This window comes from Danio aesculapii, chromosome 4 (assembly GCF_903798145.1).
Source record: "Danio aesculapii chromosome 4, fDanAes4.1, whole genome shotgun sequence".
Classification (NCBI taxonomy): Eukaryota; Metazoa; Chordata; class Actinopteri; order Cypriniformes; family Danionidae; genus Danio; species Danio aesculapii.
In genome coordinates, this window is record NC_079438.1 from 33,082,507 (window position 1) to 33,102,953 (window position 20,447).

At 33.8% G+C, this 20,447-nt stretch overlaps 1 protein-coding gene across 1 annotated transcript in view; it reads left to right on the plus strand.

Moving 5' to 3' along the window:
* tmcc3 (transmembrane and coiled-coil domain family 3) overlaps positions 1 to 20,447 on the plus strand; it is a 43,301-nt gene that overhangs the window by 18,079 nt on the left and 4,775 nt on the right. Inside the window, 4 exon segments of the mRNA XM_056455477.1 lie at positions 19,069 to 19,609; positions 19,612 to 19,702; positions 19,704 to 19,842; positions 19,845 to 19,993. Of these exon segments, the coding sequence (XP_056311452.1) occupies positions 19,069 to 19,609; positions 19,612 to 19,702; positions 19,704 to 19,842; positions 19,845 to 19,993 (920 nt within the window).

Consider the following 20,447-nt stretch of genomic DNA (forward strand, 5'->3'; position numbering starts at 1 on the left):
TTACATTTCATATCGCAGCCTCTTGCGGTTCGATTGTCGTAACAATTCAAATCGTGATTGGGATTCGATTTCGATTAATTGCACAGCCCTAGAAAACACCACTTGGAGGCGCTCAAGCACAAAACAGTGGAGGTGATTTCAGTTATACTTTCGTTCACTGAAGAAGATGATGCACCGAGGCAAGATGAATGTGGAGCTGCTTTTTTCATTGGTGTCTGAAGACAAAAAGCTGTATGTTAACCGCAACTACAATAATGTCAGTAGGAGTGGAGAGTAGCAAATAAGATGTAATGTGAGTGTCATTTCACTTTTCTTTTATGACTCAAGTTCATTAAGCATCTAATGTGACATCATCTGACATCATCTAATGTCAGGGGGTGATTTTGCGTGTTCACTCTGCTCAAGCGAAAAGCGTTCCGGTATGTACGAGGCTTAAGAGTCGTTCTTGTGTGTCTGTCATGTTTGTAGTTTGTTTGACACATTTAGCTGCGTTTGTTGTTCTAATTTGAATTCACGTCCAACGTGCAATATATTATGGCCAATTTTAGCCATTAGAGTATGGATTAGGGTTGCACGGTTTACAGATACTATGGTAGTATCGCGATACTATGGCTCCAAAATACTGGAGGTGCCACTGTAGTTTGTAAATGGTAGTATCGTCATTAATGGTTTATCTACAGTAGAGAATGTTGCATGTGGAAAACTCACTAAAATGCTCACACCATTGTGCAACAATAGACAATTTTATTTGAATAGTCTGTGGAGCCCTTTAAAGTTGCAAAACTGTAGAATTTGCACCTTTTATGGTAGCACCTTTTATGGATTGTTACCTGATAAGACCTAAAAAAATAGATGAAAAACCCAAAATAGCAACAGGAAGCATTGAAACTATTTTTGACCACTTCATATTTGTTGGAAAAATCCTCTTTTGTAACAAATTTCATTTGCTATAATTTGTATCTTTAATTTAATGTATTTTTGTTGGTCAGTTTTCTACAAAATAAACAAAAAGAATGAATAACTTTTAGGTGAAGTGAGGTGCAAATAATACTTTTTGGCCTTAAGGAAATTAAGAATTGAATTCAAGTAGGCCTAATATAACATAAAATAGTATGTTTGACAATTTTCTTTAGAATTTGAGTTATGAATTACAGTATCGCAAAACTTGGTATCGTGATACTTCAGCTGGTATAGTATCGTAAGATTAATTAATGGTATCGTGACAACCCTAGTATGGATAGTGCTGCGCTTCAAATTTCTACTGGAAAAGTAGACCAATTCAACGTACTAAGATTTGAGAGATAATTGTATTTTGGAATTCTTTCTTCATTTTTATTTATTGTTTAACTAATAATAGAGTGCTTGCAAGATGACTGTAGTTTAGCATTTTTAAAATTAGTTTTCGAAACTATTTTTACATTTCAGTTTAGTTTTTGTTCATTTCATTAATGTTTTTGTTAGTTTTAGTTTAGTTCTAATTTTGTGAACACATTTCTATTGAGTTTTCATATTTATTTTCAGTTTTATTTTAGTAATTCTTGTTTAACAGTAAACACCCAGTGTCAACCAAAGCAAAGTATTGTGTTTGTACAGCTTACATTAATCCTAGTGCAAACCTTAGTAATAAAAGAATAATATTAACTTGAACAGACACTGAACCCATAATTGCACAAATGCAACTTTAACGGTTATAAGTAAAAATTATGAACAATTAAGACAAATTTCCTTACATTAAAGACACGTACATATCTAAATGCCTAGATTTAAAATGTTTGTCAAATTAAGAAAAGTTAGAGCACAAGTTTAATGTTTATAGATGAGATGTTTTATATTTAATCATGTGCTTGACTGATGTGTTTGCCTGTAGCACATCTAAAGGTACTTCTATAAACAGTTTTTTAAGAGCAATTAGTATTGCTAATTATTCTATTTTCTATTATCAGTGATGGTTTTTAGTTTCAGTTAGTTTTAGTTTTTCATTTATTAAGAATTTTTTAGCAAAAATATTTATTTCCCCAGTAGATTTAGTCTTGGTTTTAGTTTTCATTGACTAAAATAACCTTGAGTCCTTGTTTGTAGGAAAGTGTAGGGTGCTCATGGAGATGAAAGAGTGTTTGTTATACTACTGATTCATCTTGAAGTAAGGTCAAGTCGACATGAGTGATGTAGTCCAAAATGACTGATTTTACTGTAACTGTATGACTCCATCTGCTCCGTCATGTATCTTCCTGTTACACTTGAGTGAACTTCTAGAAAGCTTTGTTTTTTTTAGGCTTCCTCATTACAGCATAACCGTTTCCTGTGACACGTTCCTGAGTTAAAGAAGAAAAACCCTGGAGAAAGCAAGACATGTCAGCCACACAGACATCTTTAACTGAGAATTTTTTTTAAATTTGACACTTACCTAGTGCTTTGAGGTTTTTCTTTGCTGTTCTTTGCTTGGAGCAGTTTGTTTTTGAGGTTTTGCTATTGGCTTTATTACATTACCTCTAAAGCAGGGCTCTTTTGACTGGATTAGAGCTTAGCAAACACACAGACGCTAACACACAGCTGCAGCCTGCTCACTGTGTGTGTGTATGTGTGTGATTTTAAGAAGTTAAAGAGAGATTCAGCCTTCTCCTCAGGAGATTTGAAAAAGTAGCGAGCGAATGAATGCATTTTCAGGCTTTTGTTTGTGGGAATTATGATATGACCTTTACTCCAAGTTGCTAATTCAATTCAATACAATCCAGTGTATTTGGTGTGTTATGTCGTATCGCACTTGTGAAAAAAGCACAAAACTGATGATGGAAAATATAATAATAAGAATTATTATTGAAACTGTAATGATTAAAATGCATGTTTTTCTGTCTGATTGGATATAAAAAAAGCACAGCCTCTATCCTAATATACCAACACTCTAAAAAAATGTTTGTAAAGAACCTTCTAGTGGACAATGCAAAGTGTGGGAAAACATGTTAATTATCTAAAGATATATAACGACCTTTTTTCATTTTCGCTGGTGCTAATGATGAGCTTGCAATTTAAACAGTGTACTGCTGAAATGTGTCTGAATTCACAGTAATCGTAAAATGAATGACCTTCTTCTTCTAGTGTGTGTTCAGTAGATACTTTGCTATCCCTTGGGGCCATAGAAAAGGAGTTGTAAAGTGGCATATCTAATGCTTTAAGTCACATGACAATGACAACATGACAAATGTAGTTCGTTCAGATTGTATTCATACTACAAACATTCAAGACAAACATAATTTCTTTGAATATGTCATGAATTCATTACTTAATCAGAAGTGGAGCCATGTACTGAATAGGCAAGGGTCGGTAAAGGCTTCTGATTGTATGATAACCTTTGATAAAAAACACCACGGTTTTACAGTATCATGGTATAGTGGTTACTGCTCTAAAATAAGTTATTTTTAAATGTCTGGGTAAAGCAAAAAAACATTTTCCTCCATTGAACACAGTATATTTTAAATGTTTCAGGCTTAATAGTTAAAATAAATCATTGACTTCTGCTTTCTTCATTAGTTTCAAAAACACAATTTCTTTACAACACATAAAACATAAATAAAAAACTCTCACAAATACCTTAGGAATGGTATAACAGAGAATTTTCGCCGTTTTAAAACCTTGACTTTTTCCAAACCATGGTAAACTTTGAAACTGGTTATCTATACCTAACACTGAACAGATCACTCTCATTTGAACAAATTGGTTGCTAAATCCTGAATACATTTTAATAAATGATGATCTAACTTACTGACTGGATGTCTTTGTCAACAATAAGTGTAAAATAGCTCATTTTCAGCGTACAGTAGAATGTGTGCTGTTTAATTGGTAACATATGTTTTTTCCTGACTGAAAATGACTGATTTCCACAAGACGCCCACCAAAATGTCATTTAGTGTAAAATATATATATAAAAACTCTTGTCAGTAGCATTTAGAATTCATGTATATTTATAAAGCACTTACCATAATAATTATTGTTCTAAAGCAGTTTTCCAAAAGGTGCACATTACTATTTTACAGTGAAAATCAAAAAGAGTTAAGGTGTTAGATTAAAGGGTGGACAGTACAGCCGTTATGCCTGCAGTTAGGCCTGTCATGATAAAGAACTTTTGTTATGCTATATATTGTCACAGAAATTGTTGCGATAAGCGATATTATTGTCATTTTGAGATCATTATATGCCATTGATTATATAATGGTTACACAACAGCATAATAATCCAAATATCCATTAACATATTCAAGGCATAAAAGACTTTTCATCCTTAAGGTTATTTAGATTCGGTAATCTGCTGTTAAAAAGGTAAATGTCCAGTCAGCACCAATAGCCTAGTGGTTAAATGTGCCAACATATAGCACCATGGTGCTCTCTGCGACCTGAGTTTGATTCCTGGCTCGAGGTCCTTTGCCGACCCTTTCCCTCTCTTTGCTCCCAATACTTTCTTGTCTATAACCTCCCCTGTCCTATCCAAATTAAATGTGAAAAACCTCTAAAAAATAATTATAAAAAAAAAGAAAGGTAAATGTCTAAATGACTATATACTTTGACACCAGTGAAGAAGAATGTCCTTGTGAAGTGGCTTTACTGATATTTGTGAATTTGTAAATAAAACTGTGACATTCAGTTTTACAATCTAATGTACGTTTTCAAAAATGGTGATGCCTATGTATAATATATTTTCAACAGAGTGATCTGATCTTTTGGTGAAATATTTCATATGTATTTTTAATCACAGACTGCACTGTGTTAAAAGTACATATGAAATATTTTACCAAACACAAATCAGTTGACCTTTTGAATCTTTATACTTTGCCACTAGGGTTTTGCCACTTGCTAGGTTTTACCTATTTGTCAGCATTAAGTTTTTATTATTCAAAATCAATTAAAATATAATAACATATTAATAATATTAATAATAACTCCTGACATTTTATATAGCGCTTTTCTGGACACTCAAAGCATTTTACACATGTTTTGGGGAATCACTAGTGTGCAGGATCCTGGATAACACAATTTATAATCTAATTTATATTATAGATTATAAATAACTTTTTTTTTATAATGGATCATTATTTCACCCATATTTTGTACAAATTATTCATTTTTAATTATTTGAAACTTTAGACACAATGTTATACCTTATGTGTTCAAGATTGTTTAATTTGATGTAGAAATATATCTTGATAGCTTTCAATACATTGTATTTTCATTATTATAAATGTTTATTGGCTTTGTATGTTTTTATTGGTTCAGTGATTAGCACTGTTGCCTCACACCAAGAGGGTCACTGGTTCGAGTTACGGCTGGGTCAGTTGTCATTTATGTGTAAAGTTTGTTCTCCCCGTTTTCGTGTGGGTTTCCTCCGAGTGCTCCAGTTTCCCCACAGTCCAAACACGTGCTCTATAGATGAATGAATTAACTAAATTGGCCGTAGTGTATGAGTATGTGTGCGAATGATTATGTATGGGTGTTTCCCATTACTGGGTTGCGGTTGGAAGGGCATTCGCTGTGTAAAACATATGCAAGAATAGTGGGTGGTTCATACCTCTGTGGTGACCCCTGAAAAATAAGGGACTAAGCCAATGAAAATGAAAAAAAAAACAAAAAACAGAATGTTTCAAGCAGCATTGTTTTTGTTCAGTATGTAGGATCCTGCAAAATCCATTTAAAACCCTGCAGCATAAAGCCCTGTATATTATGGTAAAACCCATGGCCTGTGTGAGCAGTTCAACCAGTTCAATCTTATCGTTTATCTTAGGGGATTGCCAAAAGAAAAACCTGTTTCACTACAGCAGCTTGACAACCCAAGCCTGTGAACGTTTGATTTCAGATTAAGACTTTTAGTAAACACTGGCTTTCCAGTGAGGACAGAAAACTGAGCTCTGTTTGTCCTGTGTATGTGTGTGCAATGAATGAAAAGTGTGTTTGCAGTTATATAGAGATGAATTGTCAGAAACTGCCATCGCATCGAATTTTGTTGTTTTTTTCTTTTTATTTTGGGACTGTCTTCTTTCATTTCCTCATTCTCCTCATCTGGCACTCAAACACTGTGCAAAAGATAATTTGTGCTTTATATGGTGTGATTGTTTGAGTGTGTGGCGTGTAGAAATTTCCATTAGCGGTTTCATTTCAGTTTCATCACGATTTGAGCAGTATTGTTTCTGTAGAGCTCAGCATTATGTAAAGCATGTGAGCAGTCACCACGCACACATTAGATGTGTTTTTATATCTCTGTTTGCAGAACTGTTCTCTACTTGAAGTCTGAGAGCTCTTCACATGATGGGCCTGCATGCTGTGAGGTCACTTCCACTGGCCACATGCTAACACTAATCTTTTTATCTTAACCCTCTCCCTCTCTTGTAATAATCCAGAGTCGAGCATTAGTTGTACAGAAAGAAACAAAACATAATGTTCTTTTAAAATGTGATCTTACTGATTTGTTTTTTGAGACCAGATGGAAATGTTGTTATTTATGTGTTATTTATGTTGTTATTTATGTGATGACTGTGTGATATTGGGTGAATTCCAAGTTCAAGTCATGTTTCACTGCTAATAAGATATAATTTTGTTAGTGGTATGTAATATGTCTGCTTCCCACACATAGACTTTACTTAGGTGTATTTAGTGACACATTTTACTATTATTAAGATCCTTTTACACTCAACATAACCAAAAACCCGTGATCAATTATGTAGTGGAAAATTGTTTCGTTTTGTGCCTGCAAGACCTGTCAACAATCAGGTTTCTTAATCTCCTAAAATTCAGCTTTAGCTTTTGCTTTCTAAAACTCGAATGCATTTTTGCATTACTCTTTTATTAAACTCGAATTTCTGCCTGCTTTCACAGCTGACAGCACACACAGTTGCGAGACCAACAGAAAAAGTAAATAATAGATTCATTAATCTAAACGTCAAACATTACTATATATTTGGAGAGAACAAAGTGACATCTAAATTGGCTGCAAAATATATGTACACCATTAATAATGGTTAATCAACGCATTTGCCTTATTTAAAACAAATATACTCATTTTAATCTTGCAATTATGATAAATTTTTTTAGAGAGATTGTCAGTTTTTAATCAACTTTTTTGTTATTTATTCCTCATTTGCTGATTATTTTATTAATTTTATGTTGTTAATAAATTACATAGGCTATTTTATATACATATCTAAAATGCTTTGGCATTCAAGTTTGCTTTGAACTTGAAAGAGAGAGAGAAGCAGATTTTACCTGTCAGTGGGTGCACATGGCTCCTGAATAGCATAAAGCATTTCTTTTTATTTCTGTCTTTTTTAACAGTCTTTTATTACTTTAACCCATTGAAAAGAAACAGTGTCATAATAAATACAGTTAATATTAAAAATGAAAATATGATTTGTTTGTCGCATATAGTTAACTATTTATGTGATGTGGGTAAAAGGTGTTTCAATCCAAATACTACCGCAAGTATATTTCAAACCTGTGGGAAGCACTGTATGTGGCACCAATTATGCCCCTTTTTACAAAATGTAGGTCTTTGCTATCCCTAGAATGTCTCTGTCTCTGTGAAGTGTCAGGTCAGAATGTACTACAGATAATTTATTATTAACTATTGAAAATGTAATTTTTGGGTCAAAGCAAATACTTGCTGCTTTAAATGCACATAAGTTCATTTTTTGTGATTTAAATCTTTATTGATTTTACATGTGAGTGTTCACAGCATCTTTAAAATTTTCTTCCCAATAAACAAAACAAGATCCACTCCTCAATCCCCCCAGCCAACCCAGAAACCACCCATCCCACCTCTCAGCTGAGCCAAAGTCCATGCCATCCCACAAATAACATTGCAATGAAGACAAATAACTAACAGAAAATATATACATACATATAAACATAAGATACACATTATCTTATGTTTATTATCACATTATCACATATCTTAAACATTAACATAAGAAAAATCGTACATGCATACATACACATACGTGTACATATACTGTATATACATCCATGCATGCATAGTAATAGCAAATAAGTTTTTTTAAATGCAGATGAGCTTTCAATATTCATCAGTGGGTTGTGTGGGAGTTTGTGACATTACACACTTCCGTTTCCTCAAATCGCTCATTTAAGAGATTGTTTTTCATTTAAAAAAAGGAGCAGGTGTAGGGCTGTGCGAATTTTTTTTTTTTTTTTTTTTTTGGGAAAATATCTAATTGTGATATTTATTTTGATCATAATTTTTTTACAGATATTGCGATTTTTGATTTGCGATTTAATTTTGTAGTCAAGCTTTAGCTCAATATTCTGTATCGTAGCTTCTTACTGCTTAAATGCCACTGAAGTGATTAACTAACTCCAACTTTTTATTCAAATTTGTTTATAAATATTCAGAAAACAAACACTAGTTTTTCTCTAGAGCAAACAATTGTGAGTTATGGCATTAGTTATCTCCTGGTGCCTTTGTGATGTTTTTTCATATGGTGCTGTTGCTAGCTACTAGATTGAGTGCCACTGGCAATATTTTTAGTTGACATTTTAGCAAGACACTCCTCATATAGCGAGCTGTGGTGCTTTTTTAGGTACTGGTTATTGTTCCTCATGATGTGGTAACAGTTCTGCGATAGCTCTTACAAATGATCTGTTTTTATTCATTGTCTGTAACTTTAAAACCAAAATATTTCCATATTATGGACATGCTGTATTTCTTCGATATGAATTAAACTATTAATGCTTGCCACTTGTCCGCGCTTTCTTGTTTGTTTTATTGTGGGCTTTCCGCAATCCGCATAGTTCGGTTTCACAATTCTGATTGTGCAGAAAGAAAGTGTTTGCTTTATCAGACCTGACCTGATTTATGTTTAACAACAAAAGTGCCCTTTAATAGTTTAACAAGCTTGGACTAATAAAAATGAACATTTGACAGTTGTTAGTCTATTGTAGCATGTGGATGAGTTGGGATCCAGTTGAACACAAACAGTACCAACTGTAAAAGGATTACAGCCTCATCTTATAGATTTGTAGCTCCTGACAACCACAATACTGCATTATAACCTCACTATAAATAATAGCCAAATGTTATGCTTTCCATCACATTTGTTATGAAAAACCCAAACGCATCTGGTAAAAATATAAACTGACCTGCAGTAATTATATTAGGCCTACATTACTCCTTTAATATACCCAAGACATTATTGTCCTATATTTCTGCCTGATAGTTTCTACTACAGTAAAACCATGATAACCTATTGTGTTTTTGTGCAGAAAACAGCTGTGTTGTGAAGAATGACAGCAAGGATTCAATTAGCTTTTAAGTAGTTTAATTTGTGCCTAACAGTGCTGTTTATGTGTCATAAATCATATACAGTATGTATACAACCAGTCCAGTTAAACACATTTGGTCTAGCTCACACAGTGCTGTCTTTTTTTTTTAACAACATGATAAAATATTCAGTACAGTTCAAACAAGTAACACGGTTTCCTTCTGTTTTTGTTCCATTGTGCAATGTATCTTATGAGCAACAGAATATCATTGTTTATCAGTTTGGCAAATCAGTCTTGGGGCAGCACAACCTCTAAAAATTACACAGACAGGAAAAAATAAGTGGCTGACATATACTGTATGACAATTCATTCACAGTCTGGAACCGTGTAATCGGATCACTTCCAGTCCATCCATGATGTAAGAAATTATTTAAAAAATGTATTTATTTATTTTTTGTTTAGTGGCATACTGAGAGGAGAAAGTGTGTCATACAGGTGGTTTGTCAAGCCCGCTCACTTGTATGGAGCACACTAAGAATTACACAATGTTTTGACAGAACTATGTAGTATTGATATCGTCGGTCCCAGATGTAAAAGCAACAAATAATAACTTGATTACTAGTTGATCATTTGGAAAAGTGGCATTTTTCAGATGAATCATCTGTTGAACTGCATCCCAATCATCACACACACTGCAGAAGACCTACTGGAACCCGCATGGACCCAAGATTCTCACACAAATCAGTCAAGTTTGGTAAAGCAAAAATCATGGTTTGGGGTTACATTCAGTATGGGGGGTGTTCAAGAGATCTGCAGAGGTTGGTGACATCAACAGCCTGAGGTATCAAGACATTTGTGCTGCCCATTACATTACAAACCACAAGAGAGGGCAAATTGTTCAGCAGGATAGTGCTCCTTCTCATACTTCACATCAAAGTTCCTGGAAGCAAAGAAGGTCAAGGTGCTCCAGGATTGGCCTGCCCAGTCACCAGACATGAACATGATTGAGCATGTCTGGGTTAAGATGGAGGAGGCATTGAAGATGAATCCAAAGAATTTTGATGAACTCTGGGAGTCCTGCAAGAATGCTTTCTTTGCCTTTTCAGATGACTCTTATTAATAAGTTATTTGAGTCGTTGGAGAGATGTATGAATGCAGTCGTCTAAGCTCATGGGAGTCATACACAATATTCATTATTTTTCCACTGCAGCATGGCTTTGCATTCTATACTGTACATTATTTCTGTTCAGTGATAAGACTTTTGTCTAAGCAAAGTCAGACCTTACAGTCCCAATTAAATAATTAAAAATCAAGGCATGATCACATTTTATTTTGGCAAAAAAAGTGTAATCTAGAGGTCTTTGCATTTCATATAAGCCACTTCTGATACTAAATGATCAACTAGAAGTCAAGTTATTATTTGTTGTTCCTAAAACTTGCATAGACTTTTGGCAGGTAGTGTAGTTGGTGGTTCATTTTTTTGTGGCGACCCCTGATAAAATCAGGGAATAAGCTAAAGCAAATGAATGAATGAAGTGTTAATAAGTCCTACATATCAGGGCCACACAATTTATATTGTTTCAGCATCAATATGGCAATATGACAGCCTGCAATAATTATTTCGCAATGTTTGAAATGTAGAGTTGGGATTATAGCTGACCAGGCACCAAAGTTCAGAACATGTGATTTGTTGAGTAACAGCATTTAACCCTAATCAAGTGAAAAAATTTCTTCTGGATATATTTTTAGGGCCTGTGACCAAGTTAGACTGAACTGAAACCAATTAAGAAGTAAATTGAAACCAAGAAATTCTATCATTTGCATATTTAACAAAGATTAATTGTATTTAATTATTTAAACAATATAGACAATACAGTGTTTCTTTAAATATGTACTGTACATCAGTACTGTTAGGCTTCACAGAAAGCTATACAACACTGTTTATTTTGTTGTTCTATTGTATTCATTTCTGCTTGCAGTTTGCTTATTATTTTTTAATGTAGATTCACAACCCTACAAATGTAAAATGATGAATAAATTCTTTGCAAATAGAGTAATCAAAGTCACCCTGTGAAAGGTACAGAAAAACTAAATATCGCAATGTACTTTTTTCCAGTATCATGCAATTCTACCTATTAAATGGATCATACTTACACTAACTTTTCACAGATTCCAAAAGTTTGATATATTAACACTATTTGTGAACTATCAGTTGAATAATTACGGCATTTAATGATTTGATGAACATGGCATTTAATGATTTGCTTAAGATAAAGATTTTAATTAAAGCACATTTAAACATGCCATTATGTAAGCCAGACATTTAACCCAGGTGTGCATGTGTGTGTCACACAGGAAGGGTAAAGTAAGGAAAGTTAGATGAGCAGACGGTCTGTTACACGTTTGATCTAACTGACCTAGTTTACCAGAGGAGCGCTTCTGCCCTGAAGACACTGATACAGTCTGCTCAAAGTCAGAAAATAAGAGTGCAGAGGTGCTTCAATGACAGGATTGCAGCTCTTTTACAAGCATTAATCATTAAACACCATTTGACAAAAAATTTCTAAATAAAGCTTCCGATAAAGCAGAGCACTTTGATGGATGTTTTTAAAAACATCCCTGGGAAGAATTTTAATTTATGTATCATATTTAGAACTGAAAAAGCTTATCTGTCATTTTTTTATCATATCTTATTGAATTTTGAAGTTGTTATTATGTAATAGTTTTTTAATCTATATTGGTCTATATTTATCTATATTGATTGCCATAAAATAGCCACAAGTTGCTGATGTGGCAAAAAAATAAACAAAGAAATCTGCTGATAAAGCCGTATTATATATGCCAATTAGTCGGGCAATGTTCAGCCATTTTGATCATTTACAGAGTGATAATTTTTCTTGCTTGGGCAATTAACTGCATATGCAAATATTAAGTAAAATATTGTGTATTTAAATTAATAGTTACCCCCAAAAATGTACTACTTATAATATACTAAACCTCAAGTGGTTAATAGATATTTTTTTAAATGTTAAAAACTGGTTATTATTGACTTTTAATGTATTTTATTGTCCGGTATTTTAGTCACTGATCTTACAGTTTCCAACAAGTAAGTTAAAAAGAATTTGGCAGATAATCATAGAAATTACCACTAAATGCAGATTAACAACAATAACTGGGACAATCTGAAAGTTTTCTCTATTTTTGATCAGTTTTCGTTTTTTCAAATATCTCATTTATGTTTCTATATTATGCTTTAGAATATCTGACATTCACAACCTGACATTTGCTTAAAACTGCTATTTTACTCCTGTTTGGACAATCTCAAACACAACTAAGCAGAAACTGCAGTTTTATTGCTGATTTTTATCTCCACTGAACATATCTATGCACTAAATCATATATACGGGCCTGCCCTTAAAACTAAGTGAACTGAATTCTGGCATTTGACACATTGCAGAACTCCTTTGACGTCATCATTACCACAGATTAAACCAATTAGCTGAGGAGAGTTTTAAATGTAAAAGCATAAAATATCCTCATCCACTCACTGGCTCTATTGTATGGAATAATATGATAATGCTGGAGATGATAGTGTATCAGTCGCCTGTGCTTTGCATTTGCGCGTCTTTATCTTTTCGCCACTGCACTGCAGTCGAGTCATAAAAGCTCATGTCCCTGATCTCTGGCGGCCGGTTAGTTCATGATGGCTCGCTGCCATGGTAACAGAGGAATTTTGATTTCATTGCAAATATCTGACATTTAGGCATCTGAGTAAAGTTTTATATAAGCACACGCTGATAATTCGCCCCCTGAGAGATGATAATGATAAGTATTCAGCACTGAAAAGAGCTTTTCTAAAGCCGTACTGATGGCTCATAAGTTAGGAAATTGCAGCCTCCATCTGGCTCTTGTTAGTGTGTTTTGTATGTGTCGAGATGCTGATTAAAGCGATTGGTAAGGCCTGACAAAAATGAACCATCTTCACAGTCTTGTGTAGAGAAAATTGAAAATCAACATACTGTCAAAAATTACTCTGTTTCAGCGTCAATTCTTCCTGACGCTTGATATTGATTTATTTCTGCCTCGAGTTGGCTATAAATAATTTAATAACTTAGTTTTGTAGTTTAATCAAATGAGCAATTATGTATATTTTTATACTTCAGCAAACTGGAACATTTAAAAAAAAAAATTTTATGAATTTCAATTAAGGCTGGGTGATTAACATGTTTATATGTAAAATTGCGTGTTATTGATGAAAAATACTATGTGATAGATGCTAAATAACACAATATTCGATAAGTTAATAATTCGACATTTAAACATTTTATAACCAACACATCTTTTCAATTATCTCAACAAAAAGAAAGCATTACTCCATCCAGGAAATCCATAAGAAAATTCCATCCATACTAAATTTGTTACAAATGAAATGACAGTGATAAGCTCTGAAGCTTTTTATTTGGTAACACTTTATTTTAATGGTCCATTTGAGTATTAGTAGACTGTCTGCTTAATATCTGCTGATACTGCTCCTTCAACAGACATTTAACTGACGATAAGCAAGTACATGTCAGCTTACCCTAACCCTAAGTCCAACCTAACAGTCTACTTATAATCTAATGATCTAATGAATTAGTTTGCGTGTAGATACAATGTAACTTAAATTCAACAAACGTTGAATTTAAAATATTGCCAACAATCAAAATAAAGTGTGACCTTTTATTTGATATAGATTTGATATAGATTATAATCACACAGGTTTCAGTTGAAGGAATTATTATAGAATGTATCACTATTGAATACTATATTTCTTTTAGTAATGATAACAATTTTATAAAATTTCCAGATATTTTAAGATATTAACATAACAAAGACAATAGACAAAATAATTGTGTATGTACACCAATTTCACACTAAGTTTATTCTGAACTTGTGTTTTACTGTGGTATGAATGTACAATGCTCAGCACGTATACGTACACCCCTCAATAATCTGTCTTTTAAATTCATATTTTTAATAGGAAGCTATACAATATTATATTTGTGCATATACATTAGATTAGACAGTACTGAAGCCAAATCTGGAGCTTATCTAACAAAATAACTTACGATAATGGTCCAAAAACTAGTACACCTAAATGTATATGTTATAGAAAAATATTAAATACACCTTTACAAATGAGAAAAATGAAGAGAAGCAAAAAAGTTTTGTTGAGATTTTGTAGGGTGTAATTTTTTTTGCAATATTTAGCTTGATTTAATTGTATTATCTTTCAATTTCTTAATATGTTTGGTGACTAAAGTATTATTTTAATAAATATATCTGTTAGTAAATCTGTTTTGTTTAAATGCACCAAAATACATTGCCTATATTCACTGAGAAATGGAAAATAATTCATATTTTCTAAGTGGGTGTACTCATTTATGCTGAACACTGTATAACGAACAATAACAGTGTTCATATTTATTATAAAGTGTTATATATTCTTGTGTTTTTCACACTTTAATATTTCAGATCATCTAACAAATTTAAATATTAGCCAAAGATAACACAAGTATGCACATCATACAGTTCTGAAATGTGTGAAATAAATGTGAAAAGGTTTTTGCTCGCCTGTTAAAACATAACTCTGGTTTATTACACCTGAGTTCAAGTTTTCTAGCCACACCCAAGCCTGATTACTGCTGCACGTTGTTCGCAATCAAGAAATCACTTGAATAGGACCTGCCTGACAAAGTGAAGTAGACCAAAAGATCCTCAAAAAGAAATGTGAATGTTAATAATTTAGATCTACCAGTCTGGAAAGGTTATAAAGCCATTTCTAAAACTTTGGGACTGCAGCGAACCATAGTGAGTGTGTGGCCAAAAAACAAGCATATCTTGCAAACAAAAAGCTCCAACAATGCACATTTAAATTTTTATGCACATAGTAATGAGTGTTGCATGAGTTTATTTAAAAAAAAAAAAAGTAATTTCGTTACTAACTACTGATTACATACAATTGTATTTAAATTTCTTTTGTAATTACTTAGAAAATTACTTGTAATTACTTACTTATTATCTGAAAAGTAACTTAAATTGGCAGTTCATTACGCTGTGGTGACCCCTAATTAAAATAAGGGACTAAGCCAAAAATAAAATGAATGAATGAATGAATAAAAAGTAACTTAGTTACTTAATAAGCAATTAATACTACTCTACATAAATATCAGTTCATACACAATATATATTGACTAGTTGGCCAAACTAGCTAAGATATGGTTGCTTTATGCAACAGGCCCCTTTTCAGAACAAGCATCTTTCCATTGGTCAAAATTGACACAACACTACACATTTTGGTAGTATTTCATAATGGAAAGGTTCGACTCATTTCAGTGTTTTTCTTTTCAGTGGGTGCCAAAGTATGTATAGTGTTAGAAAATGTCAGGTCTAATGGTGTACTTGAGCTGGATTGACCTGACCTGTATATTTTGATGAACTGCCAGTTTGGTTTGCCTGAATGAATGTGATGTTCTTCAGGACTCGATGTAAGGCTTGTTAATGTCAGACCATTGCACAGGAACATAAAGTGACCTTATAAACGCTCATTCATTTCTACATTCTCAAGAGTTTTATTTACCGGCTTAATCTCATTAGTTACACTCCATTTGGTCCACGGCTTATTTCAGCCCAAAAAGGCTGACCCAAATCTGTGCTTACTACTAGGCTACGAAATACGAAATTTTTCTTCAGCCATGGTCACTGGTGGAGCAATCGTGAATTGTTATGTACTGTTTTCAGGTCAGGCCAATGCCATCATGTGATGTTAGACTGAAAAAATGTGCTTCTTGGCTTGTTTCCTGTTCTTATAAAATATGTTTCCTTTAGTCTTATGGTTGCTTGGAGTAGTTTCATGAGCATGGTGTTTTGGATTTTGACCAAGTCTTTGTCCTGCTATATCTGTTGGCAGGACTACTTTAATAAAGCTTTTCCGTTTAATTGACTACCTTAGACTTTCCAGTTGATTTTCAATTATGTTACTTTTTATTGGATATCCTATACTGTAATTGTTCCAGTGCATAAATAAAGCTCATAAAATACTTCCGTTGTGCATGTACAGATTATTATTTGAATAATACGAGATACTCAGAAAGAAGCAACCGCTATATACTAGAGAAGGCAAATTGAGTTCAACATTGAGGGATGTTTTATTTCTATGTATGTATGAATGCGTGTAGTATGAAATATTTTTTTAATATCCAAAATACATTGCTGAGTGATGCTGCAATAATAATTTATCAAGCTATTTGAAGATTCATAGAGGTAGCTAAAAAAGCAGAGACTTTAAAAATGTTGATTTTGTATCTTGCTAAATTGGCCCATTGTATCCTTTGATTTAGCCCACCATTCCATCTGAGGAAAGTGAGTATGATGGAGAAGGTTGAGGAATCTCTGTGTTGCTTTTAACACTGAGATTGTCATTTCTAATTTGACATCACCTTTTTTGTTTGTTTTATTGCTGAGCTACAAAAAAAAAGCAAACTGAAATAAAATGTTTCAATTAAATGTTGTAAATCAATCTGAATTGATAAAAATGTAAATACTGTCACTTGACGAATAGAGGACCATGCAGAAGACATCAGTGAGCAAATCTAGGCAAAACTAGTGTAATTCCATTATAAATAAGATTAAGTTAAATAAGAAATAAGATAAATAAGAAGTTTTTTTTTTTACTGTAATAAGTTCTTTATAAAATGTATAAAAATACTGTATTTAGTTAATATAATGCAATGTTTAGTAGTCATTTATAAATATTTTTAAATAAATTAGGAAATTAGCAACCATATTTACCTTCGGCTCACTAGCCTCAGTCAAGTTTGGTTTTTGGGCCCTTCATAAGAAAAAGTTTGGGCACCCCTGCTTTAAATAAAAGCAAAAAAAAAATAAAAAATTAAATACTAATTATAATAAAATGAAAAATGCACACAATGGGATTACAATAAAATGAAATGAACTAAAATGTCCAAAAAGTAGATAATTCAAAATAATAATCGTTTCTAAATAGTAAAACTGCACTTTAATACCAACAATAATTTCAAATATACTGCAAACATGGCCTAAAACAAAGTTTTGACAAACTGCAAATGACCAGCCAAAATAATTTTCCAAACGATAAAATCAGTTTACTACTACGCAAGGGTGTAGATTTGCTCTTGACATCCCTAGAGCTGCATTAAACAGCACAAATTCTGTTTTGCTCTTTTAAGAAACATTAATAAAGTACTTAATATATAAAATAAAACTTAATAAATAACAAATAACAATCCCTTCCCATGCTGCAAAAGTCAATTTACATGATTACATGATAATTTACATGATTACCTGATAATTTACCTGTTTTATCCAGATTATTGATTCGTATAGTCCAAAATCGAAATTTCTATGAATTGAATCGAAATTTCGAATAATTGCACAACCTTGGTTAATAGTATTATGGTGAACTCGTAGCAAACTTGACCTTATGCAGGTGTAGGTTACTCAGGGCTGACAGAGCATTATTTTATTTTGAAATCAATTAAATTATTGGTAGGGACAATTTCAGTAATTGGCGGATATTGGTAGAACACGTCCCCTCCGTCCATGCCATTTCTACGCCCTTGCTACTACATTAACCAATAGGGATGTAACAATTCACCTGACTCATGATTAGATGCGATTCAAGATACTAATGTCACAATGCGATTTTTTTTATTTTTTTTTACAAAACTATTTGAAACAATTTAAGGTGAAGAGCCCTTTCATTTAGTCTTAAATGCTGCACTTTTTTCTGCTATGCCAAGTAATTCCAAATAAAAAAAATAATACAAACTAAAGACTCATTAATATAAACAAACAAAAATTGTGACTTTTTTGTGTATAAACATCTGTGAAAGTAGTTTTTCACTATGCTGACTGTGTATGTGTATCATATTCATTATTCTTAGTGTAAGTAAACCTTTTTTCGCAGTATTTGCACACAGTTTGTGTTTTGTCTGGAACACTTCACCGCTGTAATTTTAGTCTGACGCCCCATCTCTTGCTCACCGCTGATGTGCAGGTAAAGTGGGCTTGCGCGTTGTAAACACGCGCCCCCTCTGTTAAAAAAATGTATTGCGATTTGTTTAACATTTAAAGTGGTTTGAATCATCACATGTTTGAATCCTATTTTCAACCAGCTCACGGTGAATCATTACATCTCTACTAACTAACCATAAAACAATCTTTTTAATGTGTTATTTCTTAACTTTCAAAAAAATTATACACAAACTCAATAGGGGATTTTTAAACTTAATTTTTTTCCACCAGTTTCTTGAATGTGTTGATTGATTCATTTTATTGAGTGAAACCCAAACTGTCAAATGAGCATACTCTCGTTTTCACACCTATCACCTCTAATACTCAGTTCCCTTCAACAGTCATATCAAGCAGGGGTTTTCTGCTGCTCTTACTTTAAGATCTTATGCACAGATAATGTATTTCAGATGGCTCACATTCATTTTATACATAACTGTGTTTACAATATGGGCATTTTGACTCAGAAGCATATATTTTACAGCAATATACTATAAAAGTCCTCTACCTTTTTTAAACTATAAAAACAAACCTCTAAAAATTTTATAAAAAATAAATAAATAATGGACTACTCGCTACATTGCATTGTAATTCATAAAAATTGCTTGGAAAGTTTTAATGTTTGACTCTGGTGGTAAATATTTGCCCAGTACTAGTTGCTAAATGCTAACATCTCATTGATTGAATCTTTATTGATTTTTGCTCTGTCTGTGTTTGATTTCAGGCAGAGAGAGGTGTTGATGTGAACACCCTCAGCATCCCTGTGCCCATGCGAAGAGGAGGCTCAGAGACGTGCTTAGACCTGGATTCAGATCTAACTGTACGGGATGGCCCTCGATCACGTTCTGGCCTGGACAGCCTCCAACAAAAGATCCTCAAAGTGAAAGAACAGCTGAGAATTGAGCAAAACCTACAAGATGAGAACGTGGCTGAATATCTCAAACTCATCAACTGCGCAGACAAACAGCAGAGCGGCCGCATTAAACAAGTGTTCGAGAAAAAGAACCAAAAAACTGCCCACAACATCTCCCAACTCCAGAAAAAACTGGAGCAGTATCAGCGCAAGATGAAGGAGTCCGACATCTCCAACGGGACCAAACACGCAACGCCAAAAGACAAAGACAACGACAACCTCAAAGAAACTGTGGTCACCGGAAGCGGACGACATCCACATTTGGACAAAGTCAAAACTATCGGTCCTGGAGTTTCTCTATCTCCGCCGTTCTTCTTCAGCAAGCCCAGAGAAATTGCAAACCTCATTCGCAACAATTTGGCAGCGCTGACAACATCGCCCACCTGAAAAGCTCAATGGAGACTGGGTCTGGTTGCAGGCGGAAGCGGGGAGCTCGGATTTTGAGCGCAGTGCCACTTAACACCGGAACCCAAATATCAGAGTGACGACGAGTGTTCCAACGAGACGTCAGTTTCTGTGGAGAGTAACGGGCAGGTGACTGGATCGGCACAACTGGGGCAGCACAGTGGATCTGCGAGAGAAACTGAAGTCAACAGCCGCTGCTGGAGGCCTGTGAGGAGATCCGGGAGTTGGAGGGAAGCTCAGAGTCTCTTGGCTGACGACTCGAGACACTCAAGAACCAGTTTAAATGTGAAGTGGAGAACATCACACAGACACTACAAGAGGAGCGATACAGGTTTAGTTGATAATTACTGTTGGTGGTCTAGTGAGTCCATTTATAACACGTATAGAATTTCAAGAGTTCCCACTTGGATATTTGCTTGATACTAATAGCAGATTTGGCATGCTGTCCCAGGAGAGAACCCTGAGCTCAGAGATAAATGAGCCCAGGCTCCCGCCTGGTTATTTAGCGTGAAAGGGGTATGAGATCAGGTAGGTCTTGAGAGCTCCCCCTGGTAAATGAGGAAAAGGGGAGATGGGGTGGACGGGGGGATTTTTCAAAAAATGAAGATAAGGGAAATATAACACTTCTAATGCAATCAAATCACTTTCTCTTGCCTTTTAAGTCCCTTTTTTTAAATCCTGTGGTATAGATATTTACAGTATAACAACCAATATTACATTTTACTGAGTTTAAACCTTATACCTAAGATCCTACTGAAAAAAACAAGCACATTCCTGGTTTTAAA